This window comes from Natrix helvetica (assembly GCF_964273705.1).
Source record: "Natrix helvetica genome assembly, chromosome: 1".
NCBI lineage: Eukaryota > Metazoa > Chordata > Lepidosauria > Squamata > Natricidae > Natrix > Natrix helvetica.
Window position 1 is genome coordinate 353,407,933 of NC_138548.1, and position 16,462 is coordinate 353,424,394.

Consider the following 16,462-nt stretch of genomic DNA (forward strand, 5'->3'; position numbering starts at 1 on the left):
GAATTTTGATGGTCAGGGAGCTCCAAAAAGGTGATTGATCTTGTTCAATTTAGAAGTTAACTGGGCCCCCTGGCCTTATTATGTTTGTGCCTGGTGCTATTCTTGCCCCAAACTAGTAATTTTTCTCCTTGCAAGGAGTTAAACCGGAGATGTTAGCCTCAGGATTAGCGGCATATAAATTTGATCAATAAAGAAATGCATAGACCTTCAGTGCCTCAAGTAACTTGTAGATGGGCAGCCTCAGCAGGGCCATTTTTTTGGAGTCATTTCTTTTTCTTCTGATTTATTTAAAATATTAATGTTGCTACTTGTCTTATAACAAACACTGGCTGCCTCCGAATCAGTAATAAACTGAAAAACCGTATTAAAACCAAATGTATAAAAACAAAATCCTGGTCCCAAATCAAGCTTCTGGTGTGCAGGCACCTCTTCTGGTCCCAATATTTGGGGGGAAAGCGATATCTTTCATGCTTTATGGAAAACGAGAAGGGTAAGGCCTGACCAACTTCAGAGGGAAGAGTGTCTCGTAGGACAGGGTCTGCAACAGAAATGGCTCACTTCCTAGCTACAGTCCATGAGAATTGCAACCAATGCTGTTTTGGTGAAGCCAGACTGAGAAGGGCCCAGTGTCTTTCCTCCTGCACAGCCCTTTCTCCGGGTGGCAAAGTCAGAGCTGTAAGCAGAGGGTGAATTGGAGTCCCAGGCTGCCAACCTTTCCTTGCCCTCTTCAGCTGAATTTATAAACGATCTTAATTTGCAGCAAAGCCTTGGACTCCTCTGCCAGGAAAACCTGTCATGATTTTCTTATGCATTACAAACTGCTGTTGGAGGCATAAAGCCGGCCAGGATCCTAACTGTCCAGAAGGGAGGGGAGTTACTCTTCCAGCCTCTCCTGAGCTTGGAAAAGAAATATGGACAGTTCTCGGGTTGCGACAGGAAGTGGTGCCAGAATTTCCTTTGCTAAGCAGAGGTGGGGCACCAATAAGAAATACCCAGCTTGTTAGTTCAAAATAGAAATAAATGAAAATAAAACCACATAGACGAGAAGTCAAGCTTCGTTCTTGCAGCTTCACCAAGTTACAGAGGCAAGTTCTGAGGAGTTATCCTGCACAGCACCTAGAGGAAAAAGTGGCTGGAACCAAGGGAGGTGCACTTTCTCCCTTCCTATTTGCACGTCCTTTCTAGCCCCCCACCCACTCCCAAAAGGGATCTTTCCTTTGGTTTAGTTGCCGTTTCTGGCAAAAAAAAAGCTTCGGGCTCAGCTCCAGGGACAATGGATGCCCTCTTGGGGGACCTGGAAGAAAAGGTTTGGGGATGGAGCCTCAGGAAGAAAAGCTATCGATGAGCTCCATGGGAGTCGAATAGGACTTGATGGTCCACACAAGGAAGCACCGAATCAACAAGAACATCTTCAAAAGCCTTAGGGTAGAACCAGCATGTGCTTCCGCCATATGTCGCTAGATGGCGCACCACTCGCGCCCAGGAATAAGGTACGGTACAGCGGCGGCAGAGGTATTCTAGGAAAGCAGGAGGGGCTGAGCTGGACTGGAACGGGTTGATATGATAGAGTATAGTATTCCTAGAGAGTTCATTGATTCGCCCAGGGTCCGTATTCCTAAAGAAGACGTGGGAGGGGGGGAGGCGAAGGGCAGAGGAACTTCCTTTTCCGGCTCACCCACGGGAGTGTTTTGGTATCGGTGGAGCCTCTTGTGCTGTTTGGAGGGTCGAAGCGGCTCCTGGGAGGTGAGTGGAGGGCAGTTGGGAGGAGAAGCCGGGAGCAAGTCGGGCCCTTTGCTTTGCTCAACGGCTTAGATGCAGAGGAAGCAACGAACCTGAAACGCGGCTGCTGCTGCTGCTTCTGTATATTGTTCCCCTCCCCAAATTTTATTCTTCAGGGGCTGCGCGATTTAAAACTGCTGCCTGTGATTTTCTGCTGGGAAGTGGCAGATTTAAAGAAATCTTTATATGTTCTTTCTATTTCATCAGTTTCATGGGGAATGCGGATGCTTTAAATCTTGCATAGCATTTCATCTTTTATATGAGCCCACCATTGTACCTTTAAATAAAAAGTGAATGCACTTTTGGGACATTTTGCACACTGATACACCTAGATTGCCTACCTAGATAAATTCGTAGGTTTTTATTTCTGTGCATGCGTATCTGTTTGTTCTATCCAAGCCAAAAAGAGAATATTATAATTGATCCGATATTTGAACCTTGGATCTTGCTAGCCTGCTATATGCCAAATGAATCCTAATTAATGTTAGAACTTAAAACTATGATTTAATTTTTTTATATTAATATATGAGGGTGGTTTTCCCATTTCACATGTTCTGCAGCCATTTTTTAGACAATAATAAAACTAACTCATTGATATGAATCTTACAGACAAAGAGGATGCCAAGGAGATTACTGTGCAAAATAGAAACTGAGAAGCATCATCAAAAAGGAAAACAAGCCATCAAATACATTTCCTTTGGAAAGTGAAATGAATGAAACCTCTTTTCATTCCTCAGCAGATGGGAGACAAGGGAGCGAATAACCAGAACAAACTTTTCAGCTGGAAAAAATATGTGGAACTGAAGCAACTGTTACCTAAGAAGTCAAGGGGGATATCGGAATAAAGAAAAAGTGCAAATACCTGGAAGTCAGTGGGAAGGAGGAAAAGGTCCCTTTGACAGCCAAATTCGGCAGGCATTATTTAAAGCCTTTGAGGAAGGAAATAATGGCTTGAATGTGTTGGAAAAACAACACAGACAGCTTATCGTGGTGGTGGGGGGACACATTGTAGATCACAGATAACTATGCATAAGAGGATCCACCAAATGAATCGCCATAGTAATATTTGCAATGCAGCAAAAGCTTTACTACAAAAAGCTTCTTCATGATTGATGGAAGGACCCATACCAGAAAGAAGTGCTCCCAATGTGGCAAAAGATTTACAATGCAGACCAATGTGATGAGAAAGAAGAGGACTTGCACTGGCGAGAAACACTTTGAATGTTCTGATTGTGGGAAAAGTTTCACATGGAATTCTGAGCTGCTGATACACCAGAGGACTCATACAGGAGAGAAACCATATAAGTGTCCTGATTGTGGGAAAGGTTTCTGTCGGAATTCCAACCTGGTGATACACCGGAGGACTCACACAGGAGAAAAACCATACGAGTGTTCGGATTGTGGGAAATGTTTCCAGAATAATTCCCACCTGGTGAAACATCAGAGGATTCACACTGGAGAAAAACCATATGAGTGTCTAGAGTGTGGGAAAAGTTTCAGTCATAATTACGACTTCCTTATGCACCAGAGGACTCACTCGGGAGAGAAACCATATGAGTGTCCTATTTGTGGGAAAAGTTTCAGTAAGAATTTCAATCTGCTAATACACCAGAGCATTCACACAGGAGAGAAACCATATGAGTGTGTGGACTGTGGGAAACATTTCAGTCAAAATACCCACCTGGTGGAACACCAAAGAACTCACACAGGAGAGACACCATATGAGTGTCCGGATTGTGGGAAAAGTTACATTCGAAATTCTGACTTGGTGATACATCAGAGGACTCATACTGGAGAAAAACCATATGAGTGTCCTGATTGTGGGAAAGGTTTCTCTCGGAATTCTTCTCTGGTGCTACACCAGAGAACTCACACAGGCAACAAACCATATGAGTGTCCGGACTGTGGGAAACGTTTCACTCAGGGTTCCAACCTGGTGACACACCAGAGGATTCACACAGGAGAGAAACCATATAAGTGTCACGATTGTGGAAAAAGTTTCACTCAGAAGTCCAAACTGGTGAAACACCAGAGGATTCACACAGGAGAGAAACCGTATGAGTGCCTGCATTGTGGGAAACGTTTCAGTCAAAATTCCCACCTGGTGGGACACCAAAAAACACACAGGAGAGAAAGCATATAAGTGGGAAAGGTTTCCCACTGATTGTGGGAAAGGTTTCTTTTGGAATTCTAAGCTGGTGGTACACCAGAGAACTCACCCAGTTAAAAAACCATATGGGTGTCTGGATTGTGAAGTTTCAATTGGAATTCGAACCTGGTGAAACACCAGAGGACTCACACAGGAGAGAAATCATAGGAGTGTCTGAAGTGTGGGAAAAAATTCATTCAGAATTCCAAGCTTGTGATACACAAGAGGACTCACAGAGGATAGAAACCATAATGAATGGGTTGTGGGAAAATTTCAATTTCAGTGCTAGCCTTATAAATCATGTAAGGTTACACATCAGGGATAAACCATTGAATGCCTAGATTGCTGACAGTGTTTCGAACAAAATTCCTCTCTTATAGTACAGAAGATATTCCATGAGGTGGAATTACAATTTTAATTTCTCAGCTGATTGTTTTTAATCAAACGTCTTATTATTAAACATGAAGGAGGAGATCTGTGTTGGGAGATCCAAGCCCTTCTGAGTTTCCTTTCTGTGGCCCAGTTCAGTTGTTCCCTTCCACACAGGGATGACAGGTGAAGGCCTATATTCGGCCGGCGAAAGAAACCTGCCCACCAACAAAATTCAGCTAAGCAATAGAGATGAGCACCGCCTCCTAGACCGGACTGAGGAAACCTTTAGGAGGAAAAAAGCCTGTCAAGTTTTATAGGGAAGCGTGTTCCCATAAAATAGTTTATGAGAAATAGTTCCCATAGGGCTGGAGCTGCAGTAGAAAAAGTTCACTTTTAAGCTCCTATCAGTAAAATTTAAAGGAATGGGCAAGGAGCATGCCCCCCCCCCTCCATCTCAACCAGTAGAACAGGTAGATGCAAAAATAAATAAATAAAAGGTGGAATAATCACAGGTGCCCCACTGGCACAGCGCTTATAATGCAATATTGCTAGCTGACATTAACCACACCTGCAATTTGATCCTGATGGGGCTTGAGATTGACAGCCTTCCATCCAGCTGAGATCGGTAAATGATTGTTGGGGGCTATATTCTGACTCTGTAAACCAAGACTGCTGTAAAGGGTTCTGTGGTGATATATGTCTAAATGCTATAATAAAGAAATAGCTTTAAAGGGGATGACCAGTAACTTTTAATTGTACCTGCAAAGAAAACAATCCAGTGCAACTTTTATTACAAACACATTACACAGGGAATATAGGGACAAACATTACTGTATGTAGTGAGCACTTCATGTGACTCTTGATGTGGGAAGAAAAAAGAGTCCCAGGCAGGGAGGCCAGCAGCTGAGGGCTAAGGGCAAGTACCCTTAGCAAGTACCCGGTCTCCAGGTCTGCTCCTTTCTGGGCCTGGGAGAGGAATTGAGAGGCAACTGCTTAAATGCAGGACTCTTTAGATCAGCTTTCTACAAACCCTCCAAAGACTTTGACCAAGTTCCCTTTGGGTAGATTCAATGGTGGAATCTTAACTCCTCTGGAAACGGGAGGCTCCTCAGAGGAATTCTGCCCTCTAGTGAGATTTAGGCACTGCAAGAATGCAGATGGAAAAAATAATATCTCCTCTTTAGGTGTGTTTGGAAGCAATGTGGGTGGGCGCTTCAGGTTTTTTGTCCCGTATTTCATTTTTCTATTAATGGGATGGAGCTGGGCAATCATTTAGGCCAATGTCTCCTTTCCTATTTGCACATCATTTCTCTCTCAAGGTATCTTTTCTTTTGGTTTAGTTGCGGCTTCACGCAAACGAAGCTTTGGGCTTAGCTCCAGAGATCATGAGTGCCCTTTTTTTTTTTAAAAAAAAAAGTTTTTTATTTTTTCATTTTCATAACAAATAACCACATGTCTACATTTTTAAAATAGTATTAAATATTTACATCAATTCGTCTTACCGTCATCCCCCAAAAACTATTATTGGCTCTTCTGCTCTCCATACACCATATTTGTACCCTATCCATCACTTTCTTCTCCCTCTCTCCTCCTCCTCCCTACCTCCTTTCTTCCCTCTGTCATCCTCTATTTCCGCCTTCCCCTCTCCTCCTCTCTCCCCTTTCCACTCCTCCTTTCTCTCCTTCTCTTCCTCACCCCCGTGCCCACTCTCCTATCCTTCCCTTACCTCTCTCCTTTACTCCACACTCTTCATCTCATTTACTTCTGAGCAAGCTCCATTTTAAGTTGATGGTATTTATAATTTCATTTCAATAAACATCTTTAGTTTTAACATATATCCTCATTCTTTTTTTGAAAGAAAAAAAGTGTGTGTGTGTGTGTGTATGCTGGTTTTGTTGTATTCGGGTCTTTTCCCGTGTAGGATTGAGATTGTCTTGGCAACGTTTCGGCACCTCCCGCCTACCAAACATCTGGAAACCAGCCCTAGTCAACAAACGAACACCACCCACCACCCAGGCCGCTACAATACAAAACAACAATGCACACACAGCCAGCACCAATCAGCACCAATCTACCAATCATGATACAACCACACAACCAATCATTCCACTTACTGAAACAAAGCCAGCACCCCATCCCCTCCCACCAAGATTTACAGAAAGACGGCAGCTCCGATCGCATTTTAAGCCTAGCTGACAGCAGCCTGAAGATGACAAGTGAGATCTTGCCGAAATGTTGCCAAGACAATCTCAATCCTACACGGGAAAAGACCCAAATAGAACAAAACCAGCATACCCAGCTATTCTCATCATAATATTATATAGTTATACATCATTACGCCCCAAATTTTTAGTTCTGTCTTTATTTTTATTTATTTGATTCAATTTATCAGTCGCGCCCTCTCCGCGAAGGGACTTGGGGCGACGTACAATCAAAAATAAAGGGATGTGGCATGGAGGAGGTAAATACATCAACAATTAACAATACAAAAAGTAAAAGCCACAAAGTTAAAATAAATAACAATAAAATTAATACAATTAAAACAATTAAAATACCCAAAAGATTTAAATATACAGTTTAAAATTGCCAGGGAGGTTAGAAGTTCTGATTAAGCCAGGCCGGCTAGTTAGAATAGGTGGGTCTTGAGTTTCGTGCGGAAGGAGCGGAGATCCGTCGTTATCCTGATATCTGGGGGGAGGTCATTCCAGAGGGCTGGGCCCATCACAGAGAAGGCCCTACTCCTGGGTGCCGCCCTCTGGCACTGCCTAGTGGACAGCACCCGGAGGAGTCCCTCTCTGTGAGATCGGATTGGTCGCAGGGATGTATGGGGCAGGATACGATCCCGCAAATAACTAGGTCCTGTGCCATGGAGCGCTTTGAAGATGGTGATTAACACCTTGAAGCGCACCCGGTCTCAATAATTTTCCTTTATAAGTATGTTTCATGTTCCTCCTCCATTTTTCCATATCTTAACTTATCTTACCTTTAATTGTCTTTAAATAACAATCCTTACTGTTCAATGTTCATTACATTTCCCTTAATCTACTATGTAGATTAACAAGCAGTACACACCTCACTTTGTTCATCTTCTTAAAAATTCTATATGCATCCATATTTTCTATATTTTAACCTTTACTTAGTTGTCTTTCCATTGTTATATTCAATCAGTTAGCAACTCAGTTTAATTATCATGTAAGGGAGTAAATCTGTATTAGGTGTATTTGCAACCTTGAGGTATTTATACATATCATAAAGAGGGATATAAATATGTATACTATATTATGTGTGTGTGTATCTATCTAAAAAAAAATACATCCCAGCCCAACTGCTGTTGACTTTGGGCAGCTTGCAGCAATAAAAACCTAATTCAGAAATCAATAAACTCTACAAATTGCTAATGGTAAAATGCAAAGCCATCACATCTAACATGTATTTGCCCTTCAAGTACAGGTAATGCTTCCATTACTTTCCTATGCTATGAAAGTAATGGAACCTGCCCATTCCATTCGTAACTCAATTCGTAGGAGTGAATCTCGTACCTTGAATGAGATTACTACCTGCTTTCGACTAGGCATTCGCTAATTGAATACTCTGTTAAGGGCACATGAGGTATCTCAGGGTGGAGAAGGCGACTAGGAGGGGAGGCTAATGATGGAAGAAGCCCCCAAGCCAGAGGTGGCATTCAGCAGATTCTAACCGTTTCTGGTGAACCGGAAGCAGAAATTTTGAGTAGTTCAGAGAACTGGTAAATACCATCTGACTGCCCCTGCCCCCATCTATTCTCTGCCTCCCAAGTCCCAGCTGATCGGAAGGAAATGGGAACTTTGCAATATCCTTCCCCTGGAGTGGGGTAGGGAGGAAATGGAGATTTTACTGTATCCTTCCCCTGCCGCGCCCACCAAGCCATGCCATGCTCACCAAGCCACACTCAACAGAACTGGTAGTAAAAAATTTTGAATCCCATCACTGCCCCAAACCCTACCCAACCCACTAAGATATCTCATACTTCCCCCTTCCTGCCACGCTGGACTCACCTCGTAAAGGTCTGTCTCCTCTCTGCCCTGGTTTATTTGCCCTTGAGAGAGAGGTGAGTAGATGGAAGATCCTGAGCGTGAAAAGTTTGTGGTGCCTATCTCCTGCTCCTCCCCCCTACCCCAACTCTTTTCCACCACCATCGGAACACTTTTAACCCCACAGAGAACCAAGGGAGACTGGAAGCTTCATCTGTATGCAAATGGGGCATTTGAAAACAGAGCTTCCAGTCTCTGTTGGGTCTCTGTTTGGGTGAAAAGTGTCCTAGTGTTGGTGGAAAGGTTTTTTTTTGGGGGGGGGAGCAGGAGACGAGCACCGGAAACACTTTTCGTGTGGAGAATGAAAGTTTCAGTGGTTAAAATGTGGTATTGCCGGCTGACTCTGCCCACAACCTGGAATTCGATCCTGAGGGGGCCTCAAGGTTGACTAAGCTTTCCATCCTTCTCAGATCGGTAAAATGAGGACCCATATTGTTGGGAGCAGTATGCTGATTCTGTAAACAGAGAATGGTATGAAGTACTGTGCGGTGATGTATAATTCCAAGTGCTATTCCTGCAATAAAATAAATAGCTTTAAAGGGGACTAGCATCTTCAATTGGACCTTAAAGAAATGAATCCATTTCATTATTGTTTCCGCTGCTGCATTCTGGACCATTAGAAGTGTCTGGGTGGTTCTGTGATATGATCCAAACTGGAGGTGACCAAGGGATGAGCGACCCGTGTGAAAGGCCCAATGATAACTTTTATCACTTTGAAGGCACACTAATTGGCACACATTAAAATGAAATTTTGTTGCAATTGGTACACCACATGAATCTGCAAAGCCAATCTGCCCCGGTCATGATCTCAAGCAGGAGCCGTGAGTCCAGGAGGACCCCCAGGTTGTGCACCAGCTCAGTCCCCAAACATATTTGCATGACCCCCAGGTCACTGAATCTGTCCCAAATATGAGTCAATTGCCAAGCATCTTAGTTTTGATCCTCTGACCCTGGGGATGTTGCAATGGTGGTAAATGTGAAATATGGTCATAAGTCACTTTTTTCAGTGCCGTTGTTCACGTCAAATGCTTCCTAAATGAAATGTTATAAGTCCAGGACTATCAGTATATAATTGGATATGTGAAAAAGCAACACCAACAGGCTTGAGCTTGAGGGCATCCCAAATTTCAGGGCCAAGACGTGGCCTCTTCTACCCACACTGAAACCAGTCATGGAGTCAGAAGTAGAAGTACAGTAATAAAGCTCCTCCCATTTCCTGTCTCCAAAGCCTGTCATGGAGGGTGTCATAGTCATTGTTATTGGAAGCAGATGAGAGGTCTAGGAAGGACATAATGACTGTACCCCTTCTACCTCAAACCTTGCAACAGTCCATGAGAATTGTAACCAATGCCGTTTTGGTGAAGCCAGACTGAGAAGGGCCCAGTGTCTTTCCTCCTGCACAGCCCTTTCTCCAGGTGGCAAAGTCAGAGCTGTAAGCAGAGAGTGAACTGAAGTCCCAGGCTGCCAACCTTCCATTGCCCTCTTCAGCTGAACTTATAAATGATCTTAATCTGCAGCAAAGCCTTGAACTGCTCTGCCAGGAAAATCTCTCATGGTTTTCTTAAGCATTACAAACTGCTGTTGGAGGCATAAAGCCAGCCAGGATCCTAACTGTCCAGAAGGGAGGGGAGTTACTTTTCCAGCCCTCTCCTGAGCTTGGAAAAGAAATATGGACAGTTCTTGGGTTGCACCAATAAGAAATACCCAGCTTGTTAGTTCAAAATAGAAATAAATGAAAATAAAACCACAGAGACGAGAAGTCAAGCTTCGTTCTTACAGCTTCACCAAGTTACAGAGGCAAGTTCTGAGAAGTTATCCTGCACAGCACCTAGAGGAAAAAGTGGCTGGAACCAAGGGAGGTGCACTTTCTCCCTTCCTATTTGCACGTCCTTTCTAGCCCCCCACCCACCCCCAGAAGGGATCTTTCCTTTGGTTTAGTTGCCGTTTCTGGCAAAAAAAAAGCTTCGGGCTCAGCTCCAGGGACAATGGATGCCCTCTTGGGGGACCTGGAAGAAAAGGTTTGGGGATGGAGCCTCAGGGAGAAAAGCTATCGATGAGCTCCATGGGAATCGAATAGGACTTGATGGTCCACACAAGGAAGCACCGAATCAATGAGAACATCCTCAAACGCCTTAGGGTAGAACCAGCATGTTCTTCCGCCATATGTCGCAAGATGGCGCACCACTCGCGCCCAGGAATAAGGTACGGTATAGCGGCGGCAGAGGTATTCTAGGAAAGCTGGAGGGGCTGAGCTGTACTGGAACGGGTTGGTATGATAGAGTATAACATTCCTAGAGTGTTCATTGATTCGCCCAGGTCCGTATTCCTAAAGAAGACGTGGGGGAGAGGAGGCGAAGGGCAGAGGAACTTCCTCTTCCGCTCACCCACGGGAGTGTTTTGGTGTCGGTGGAGCCTCTTGTGCTGTTTGGAGGATCGAAGCGGCTCCTGGGAGGTGAGTGGAGGGAAGGTCGGAGGAGAAGCAGGGAGCAAGTCGGGCCCTTTGCTTTGCTCAACGGCGTAGATGCAGAGGAAGCAACGAACCTGAAACGCGGCTGCTGCTGCTTCTGTATATTGTTCCCCTCCCCAAATTTTATTCTTCAGGGGCTGCGCGATTTAAAACTGCTGCCTGTGATTTTCTGCTGGGAAGTGGCAGATTTAAAGAAATCTTTATATGTTCTTTCTATTTCATCAGTTTCATGGGGAATGCGGATGCTTTAAATCTTGCATAGCATTTCATCTTTTATATGAGCCCACCATTGTACCTTTAAATAAAAAGTGAATGCACTTTTGGGACATTTTGCACACTGATACACCTAGATTGCCTACCTAGATAAATTCATAGGTTTTTATTTCTGTGCATGCATATCTGTTTGTTCTATCCCAGCCAAAAAGAGAACATTACAATTGATCCGATATTTGAACTTGGATCTTGCTAGCCTGCTATATGCCAAATGAATCATAATTAATGTTAGAACTTAACTATGGTTTTATTTTATTTTTCATATTAATATATGCGAGTGATTTTCGCATTTCACGTGTTCTACAGCCATTGTTTAGACAATAATGAAACTAACTCATTGATATGAATCTTACAGAAAAAGAGGATGCCAAGGAGATTACTGTGCAAAACAGAATCTGAGAAGCATCATTAAAAAGGAAAACAAGCCATCAAATACATTTCTTTTGGAAAGTGAAAACCTCTTTTCATTCCTCAGCAGATAAGAGACAAGGGAGAGAATAACGAACAAATTTTTAGCTGGGAAAAATATATGGAACTGAAGCAACTGTTACCTAAGAAGTCAAGGGGGATAACATCGGAATAAAGAAAAAGTGCAAATACCTAGAAGTCAATGGGAAGGAGGAAAAGGTCCCTTGGAAAGCCAAATTGAGCATGTATTATTTAAAGCCTTTGAGAAAGGAAATGATGGCTTGAATCGAATTACCCCCAAGTAAGAGATCACAAATATTTTTGGCCTCTACAAAATCCAAGAATATCATTGTTGGAAAAACAACACAGACAGCTTCAAATGGGGGGGGGGGGGGACACACATTGTAGATCACAGCTGACGATACATAAGAGGATCCACCAAATGAAGCGCCATAGAAATATTTGCAATGCTTTACTCAGAAAAGCTACTTCATGATTGATGGAAGGACCCATACCGGAGAGAAGTGTTGCCAATGTGGCAAAAGATTTACAATGCAGACCAATGTGGTGAGTCAGAAGAGGACTTGCACTGGCGAGAAACACTTTGAATGTTCTGATTGTGGGAAAAGTTTCACATGGAATTCTGAGTTGGTGATACACCAGAGGACTCATACAGGAGAGAAACCATATGAGTGTCCAGATTGTGGGAAATGTTTCAGTCTGAATTCCAATCTGTTGAGACATCGAAGGACTCACACAGGAGAAAAACCATACGAGTGTTCAGATTGTGGGAAATGTTTCCAAGATAATTCCCACCTGGTGAAACATCAGAGGATTCACACAGGAGAAAAACCATATGAGTGTCTAGAGTGTGGGAAAAGTTTCAGTCAGAATTACGACTTGCTTATACACCAGAGGACTCACTCGGGAGAGAAACCATATGAGTGTCCTGTTTGTGGGAAAAGTTTCAGTAAGAATTTCAATCTGGTGATACATCAGAGCACTCACACAGGAGAGAAACCATATGAGTGTGTGGACTGTGGGAAACATTTCAATCAAAATTCCCACCTGGTAGAACACCAAAGAACTCACACAGAAGAGACACCATATAAGTGTCCAGATTGTGGGAAAAGTTTCATTCGAAATTCTGACTTGGTGATACATCAGAGGACTCACACAGGAGAAAAACCATATAAGTGTCCTGATTGTGGGAAAGGTTTCTCTCGGAATTCTTCTCTGGTGCTACACCAGAGAACTCACACAGGCAACAAACCATATGAGTGTCCTGACTGTGGGAAACGTTTCACTCAGGGTTCCAACCTGGTGAAACACCAGAGGACTCACACGGGAGAGAAACCATATGAGTGTCCTGATTGTGGGAAACGTTTCAGTAAGAATTTCAATCTGTTGATACATCAGAGGATTCACACAGGAGAGAAACCATATGAGTGTCAGGATTGTGGGAAAAACTTCACCCAGAATTACAACTTGGTAATACACCAGAGGATTCACACAGGAGATAAACCATATAAGTGCCCTGATTGTGGGAAAGGTTTCCTTTGGAATTCTCAACTGGTTATACACCAGAGAATTCACACAGGCAATAAACCATATGAATGTCCGGACTTGGTGGAACATTTCACTCAGAGTTCCAAATTGGTAATACACCAGAAAATTCGCACCAGAGAAAAACCATATGAGGGTCCTGATTGTGGGAAAGCTTTCAGTAAGAATTTCAATCTGGTGTTACACCAGAGAACTCACACGGGAGAGAAACCATATGAATGTCATGATTGTGGAAAATGTTTCGCTCACAATGCCAACCTAGTGATACACCAGAGGACTCACACAAGAGAGAAACCGTATGAGTGTCAGGATTGTGGGAAACGTTTCACTCAGAATTACAACCTGGTGATACACCAGAGGATTCACACAGGCGAGAAACCATATAAGTGTCCTGATTGTGGGAAAGGTTTCTGTCGGAATTATCAACTGGTTATACACCAGAGAACTCACACAGGCAACCAACCACATGAGTGTCCGGACTGTGGGAAACGTTTCACTCAGAGTTCCAACCTGGTGATACACCAGAGAATTCACACCAGAGAAAAACCATATGAGTGTCCTGATTGTGGGAAAAGTTTCAGTAAGAATTTCAATCTGGTGATACACCAGAGGACTCACACGGGAGAGAAACCATATGAATGTCAGGATTGTGGAAAAACTTTCACTCAGAATTCCAAACTGTTGCAACACCAGATGATTCACACGGGAAAGAAACCCTATGGGTGCCTGGATTGTGGGAAAGGTTTCAGTCGAAATTCCCACCTGGTGAGACACCAGAAAACACACAGGAGAGAATGATATAATTGTCCAGATTGTGGGAAAAGTTTCAGTAAGAATTTCAGTCTGGTGACCTTCTAGAGCACTCACACAGGAAACCATATGAGTATCTGGAGTGTGGGGAAAAGTATTCAGAATTCTAAGCTTTTGATACACAAGGGGACCCACACAGGAGGGAGACCATAATGGATGTCTGGATTGTGGGAAAAATATCAGTATCAGGTCTAGCTTTATAAATCATGTAAGGTTACATATAAGGGAGAAACCATTTTATGCCTAGATTGCTGACAGTGTTCCGGACAAAATTCCTCTCTTATCGTACAGAAGATATTCCATGAGGTGTAATTTGATGTGTGTAGAGGAATCATCATCATTTCTGATCTCTCATTGCAAGCTCAGCTGAGAAATTAACCATCTTAATTTCTCATCTGATTTTTTTATTATTATTAAACATGAAGGAGGAGATCTGTGTTGGGAGATCCAAGCCCTTCTGAGCTTCCTTTCTGTGGCCCAGTTCAGTTGTTCCCTTCCACACAGGGATGACAGGTGAAGGCCGGCCGAATATAGGCCTTCACCTGTCATCCCTGTGTGGAATGGAACAACTGAAGAAAAGAAACCTGCCCAGCAACAAAATTCAGCTTAGCAATAGAGATGAGCACCACCTCCTAGAGTCGGACATGACCGGACAGAGGAAACCTTTAGGAGGAAAAAAGCCTGTCAGGTTTTATAGGAAAAAGTGTTCCCATAAAATAGTTTATGAGAAATAGTTCCCATAGGGCTGGAGCTGCAGTAGAAAAGATTCACTCTTAAGCTCCTATCAGTAAAATTTAAAGGAATGGGCAAGGAGCATGCCCCCCCCCCATCTCAACCAGTAGAACAGGTAGATGCAAAAATAAATAAAGGTGGGGGAATAATCACAGGTGCCCCACTGGCACAGCGCTTATAATACAGTATTGCTAACTGACACTAACCACACCTGCAATTTGATCCTCATGGGGCTTGGGATTGACAGCCTTCCATCCAGCTGAGATCGGTAAATGATTGTTGGGGGCTATATTCTGACTCTAAACCAAGACTGCTATAAAGGGTTCTCTGGTGGTATATGTGTCTAAATGCTATTGCTATAATAAAGAAATAGCTTTAAAGGGGATGACCAGTAACTTTTAATTGTACCTGCAAAGAAAACAATCCAGTGCAACTTTTATTACAAACACATTACACAGGGAATATAGGGACAAACATTACTGTATGTAGTGAGCACTTCATGTGACTCTGATGGGGGAAGAAATAAGAGTCCCAGGCAGGGAGGCCAGCAGCTGAGGGCTAAGGGCAACTGGGTGGTCTCCAGGCCTGCTCCTTTCTGGGCCTGGGAGAGGAATTGAGAGGCAACTGCTTAAATGCAGGACTCTTTAGATCAGCTTTCTACAAACCCTCCAAAGACTTTGACCAAGTTCCCTTTGGGTAGATTCAATGGTGGAATCTTAACTCCTCTGGAAACGGGAGGCTCCTCTGAGGAATTCTGCCCTCTAGTGAGATTTAGGCACTGCAAGAATGCAGATGGAGAAATAATATCTCCTCTTTAGATGTGTTTGGAAGCAATGTGGGTGGGCGCTTCAGGTTTTTTGTCCCGTATTTCATTTTTCTATTAATGGGATGGAGCTGGGCAATCATTTAGGCCAATGTCTCCTTTCCTATTTGCACATCATTTCTCCCTCAAGATATCTTTTCTTTTGGTTTAGTTGCAGCTTCACGCAAACGAAGCTTTGGGCTTAGCTCCAGAGGTCATGAGTGCCCTTTTTTTTTAATTTTTTCATTTTCATAACAAATAACCACATGTCTACATTTTTAAAATAGTATTAAATATTTACATCAATTCGTCTTACCGTCATCCCCCAAAAACTATTATTGGCTCTTCTGCTCTCCATACACCATATTTGTACCCTATCCATCACTTTCTTCTCCCTCTCTCCTCCTCCTCCCTACCTCTTAAGCTCCTATCAGCAAATTTAAAGGAATGGACAAGGAGCATGCCCCCCCCCATCTCAACCAGTAGAACAAGTAGATGCAAAAAAAATAAAGGTGGGGGAATAATCACAGGTGCCCCACTGGCACAGCGCTTATAATACAGTATTGCTAGCTGACACTAACCACACCTGCAATTTGATCCTCATGGGGCTTGGGATTGACAGCCTTCCATCCAGCTGAGATTGGTAAATGATTGTTGGGGGCTATATTCTGACTCTGTAAACCAAGACTGCTGTAAAGCGTTCTGTGTTGATATATTGCTATAATAAAGAAATAGCTTTAAAGAGGATGACCAGTAACTTGAATTGTACCTGCAAAGAAAACAATCCAACAATGCAACTCTCATCACAAACGCATTACACAGGGAATATAGGGACACTCATTACTTTGTCCGCAGCTGCATTCTGGACCATTTAAATTTTTGGGTGGTCCAGTATAATGATCCAAATAGGAGATTTTGAAGTATCCTTGCCTAGCCATGCCTACAAAACCGATAGAAAAAAAAATTGAATTTCACCACTGATCCACCAGAACCCTTAATGAGTTTATAAAATGTGACATCACATGACCACAACA

General features: G+C 43.2%; 3 protein-coding genes and 1 long non-coding RNA gene across 11 annotated transcripts in view; 3 read left to right on the plus strand and 1 right to left on the minus strand.

The window, feature by feature from the left end:
• The window catches only part of LOC309385203 (uncharacterized protein), a 123,624-nt gene that overhangs the window by 97,577 nt on the left and 9,585 nt on the right, over positions 1 to 16,462 (plus strand). The gene's annotated exons all lie outside the window — the stretch shown is intronic.
• The window catches only part of LOC309385195 (uncharacterized protein), a 195,724-nt gene that overhangs the window by 53,771 nt on the left and 125,491 nt on the right, over positions 1 to 16,462 (plus strand). The window contains exon 1 of one of the 5 annotated variants that reach the window (XM_081939376.1): positions 649 to 686. The exons of the other annotated variants lie outside the window; for them this stretch is intronic. The gene's annotated coding sequence lies outside the window, so the exon portion shown is untranslated. Of the gene's footprint in view, positions 1 to 648; positions 687 to 16,462 lie in introns of those variants that run through there. 5 annotated transcript variants of the gene reach the window in all.
• LOC309385202 (uncharacterized protein) overlaps positions 1 to 16,462 on the plus strand; it is a 32,334-nt gene that overhangs the window by 15,179 nt on the left and 693 nt on the right. The window contains exons 1-2 of one of the 4 annotated variants that reach the window (XM_081939408.1): positions 1,634 to 1,743; positions 2,389 to 3,930. In XM_081939408.1, coding sequence (XP_081795534.1) covers positions 2,885 to 3,922 — 1,038 coding nt within the window. In that variant the 5' untranslated portion in view covers positions 1,634 to 1,743; positions 2,389 to 2,884 and the 3' untranslated portion in view covers positions 3,923 to 3,930. Of the gene's footprint in view, positions 1 to 1,633; positions 1,744 to 2,388; positions 3,931 to 11,465; positions 14,473 to 16,462 lie in introns of those variants that run through there. The other 3 variants (XM_081939407.1, XM_081939406.1, XM_081939409.1) reach the window with 3 other exon arrangements.
• LOC309385221 lies at positions 4,378 to 15,743 on the minus strand. The gene is made up of 2 exons (XR_014174186.1): positions 14,524 to 15,743; positions 4,378 to 4,560 (listed from the first exon to the last, which is right to left on the minus strand). It is a non-coding gene; the product is annotated as an uncharacterized lncRNA (long non-coding RNA).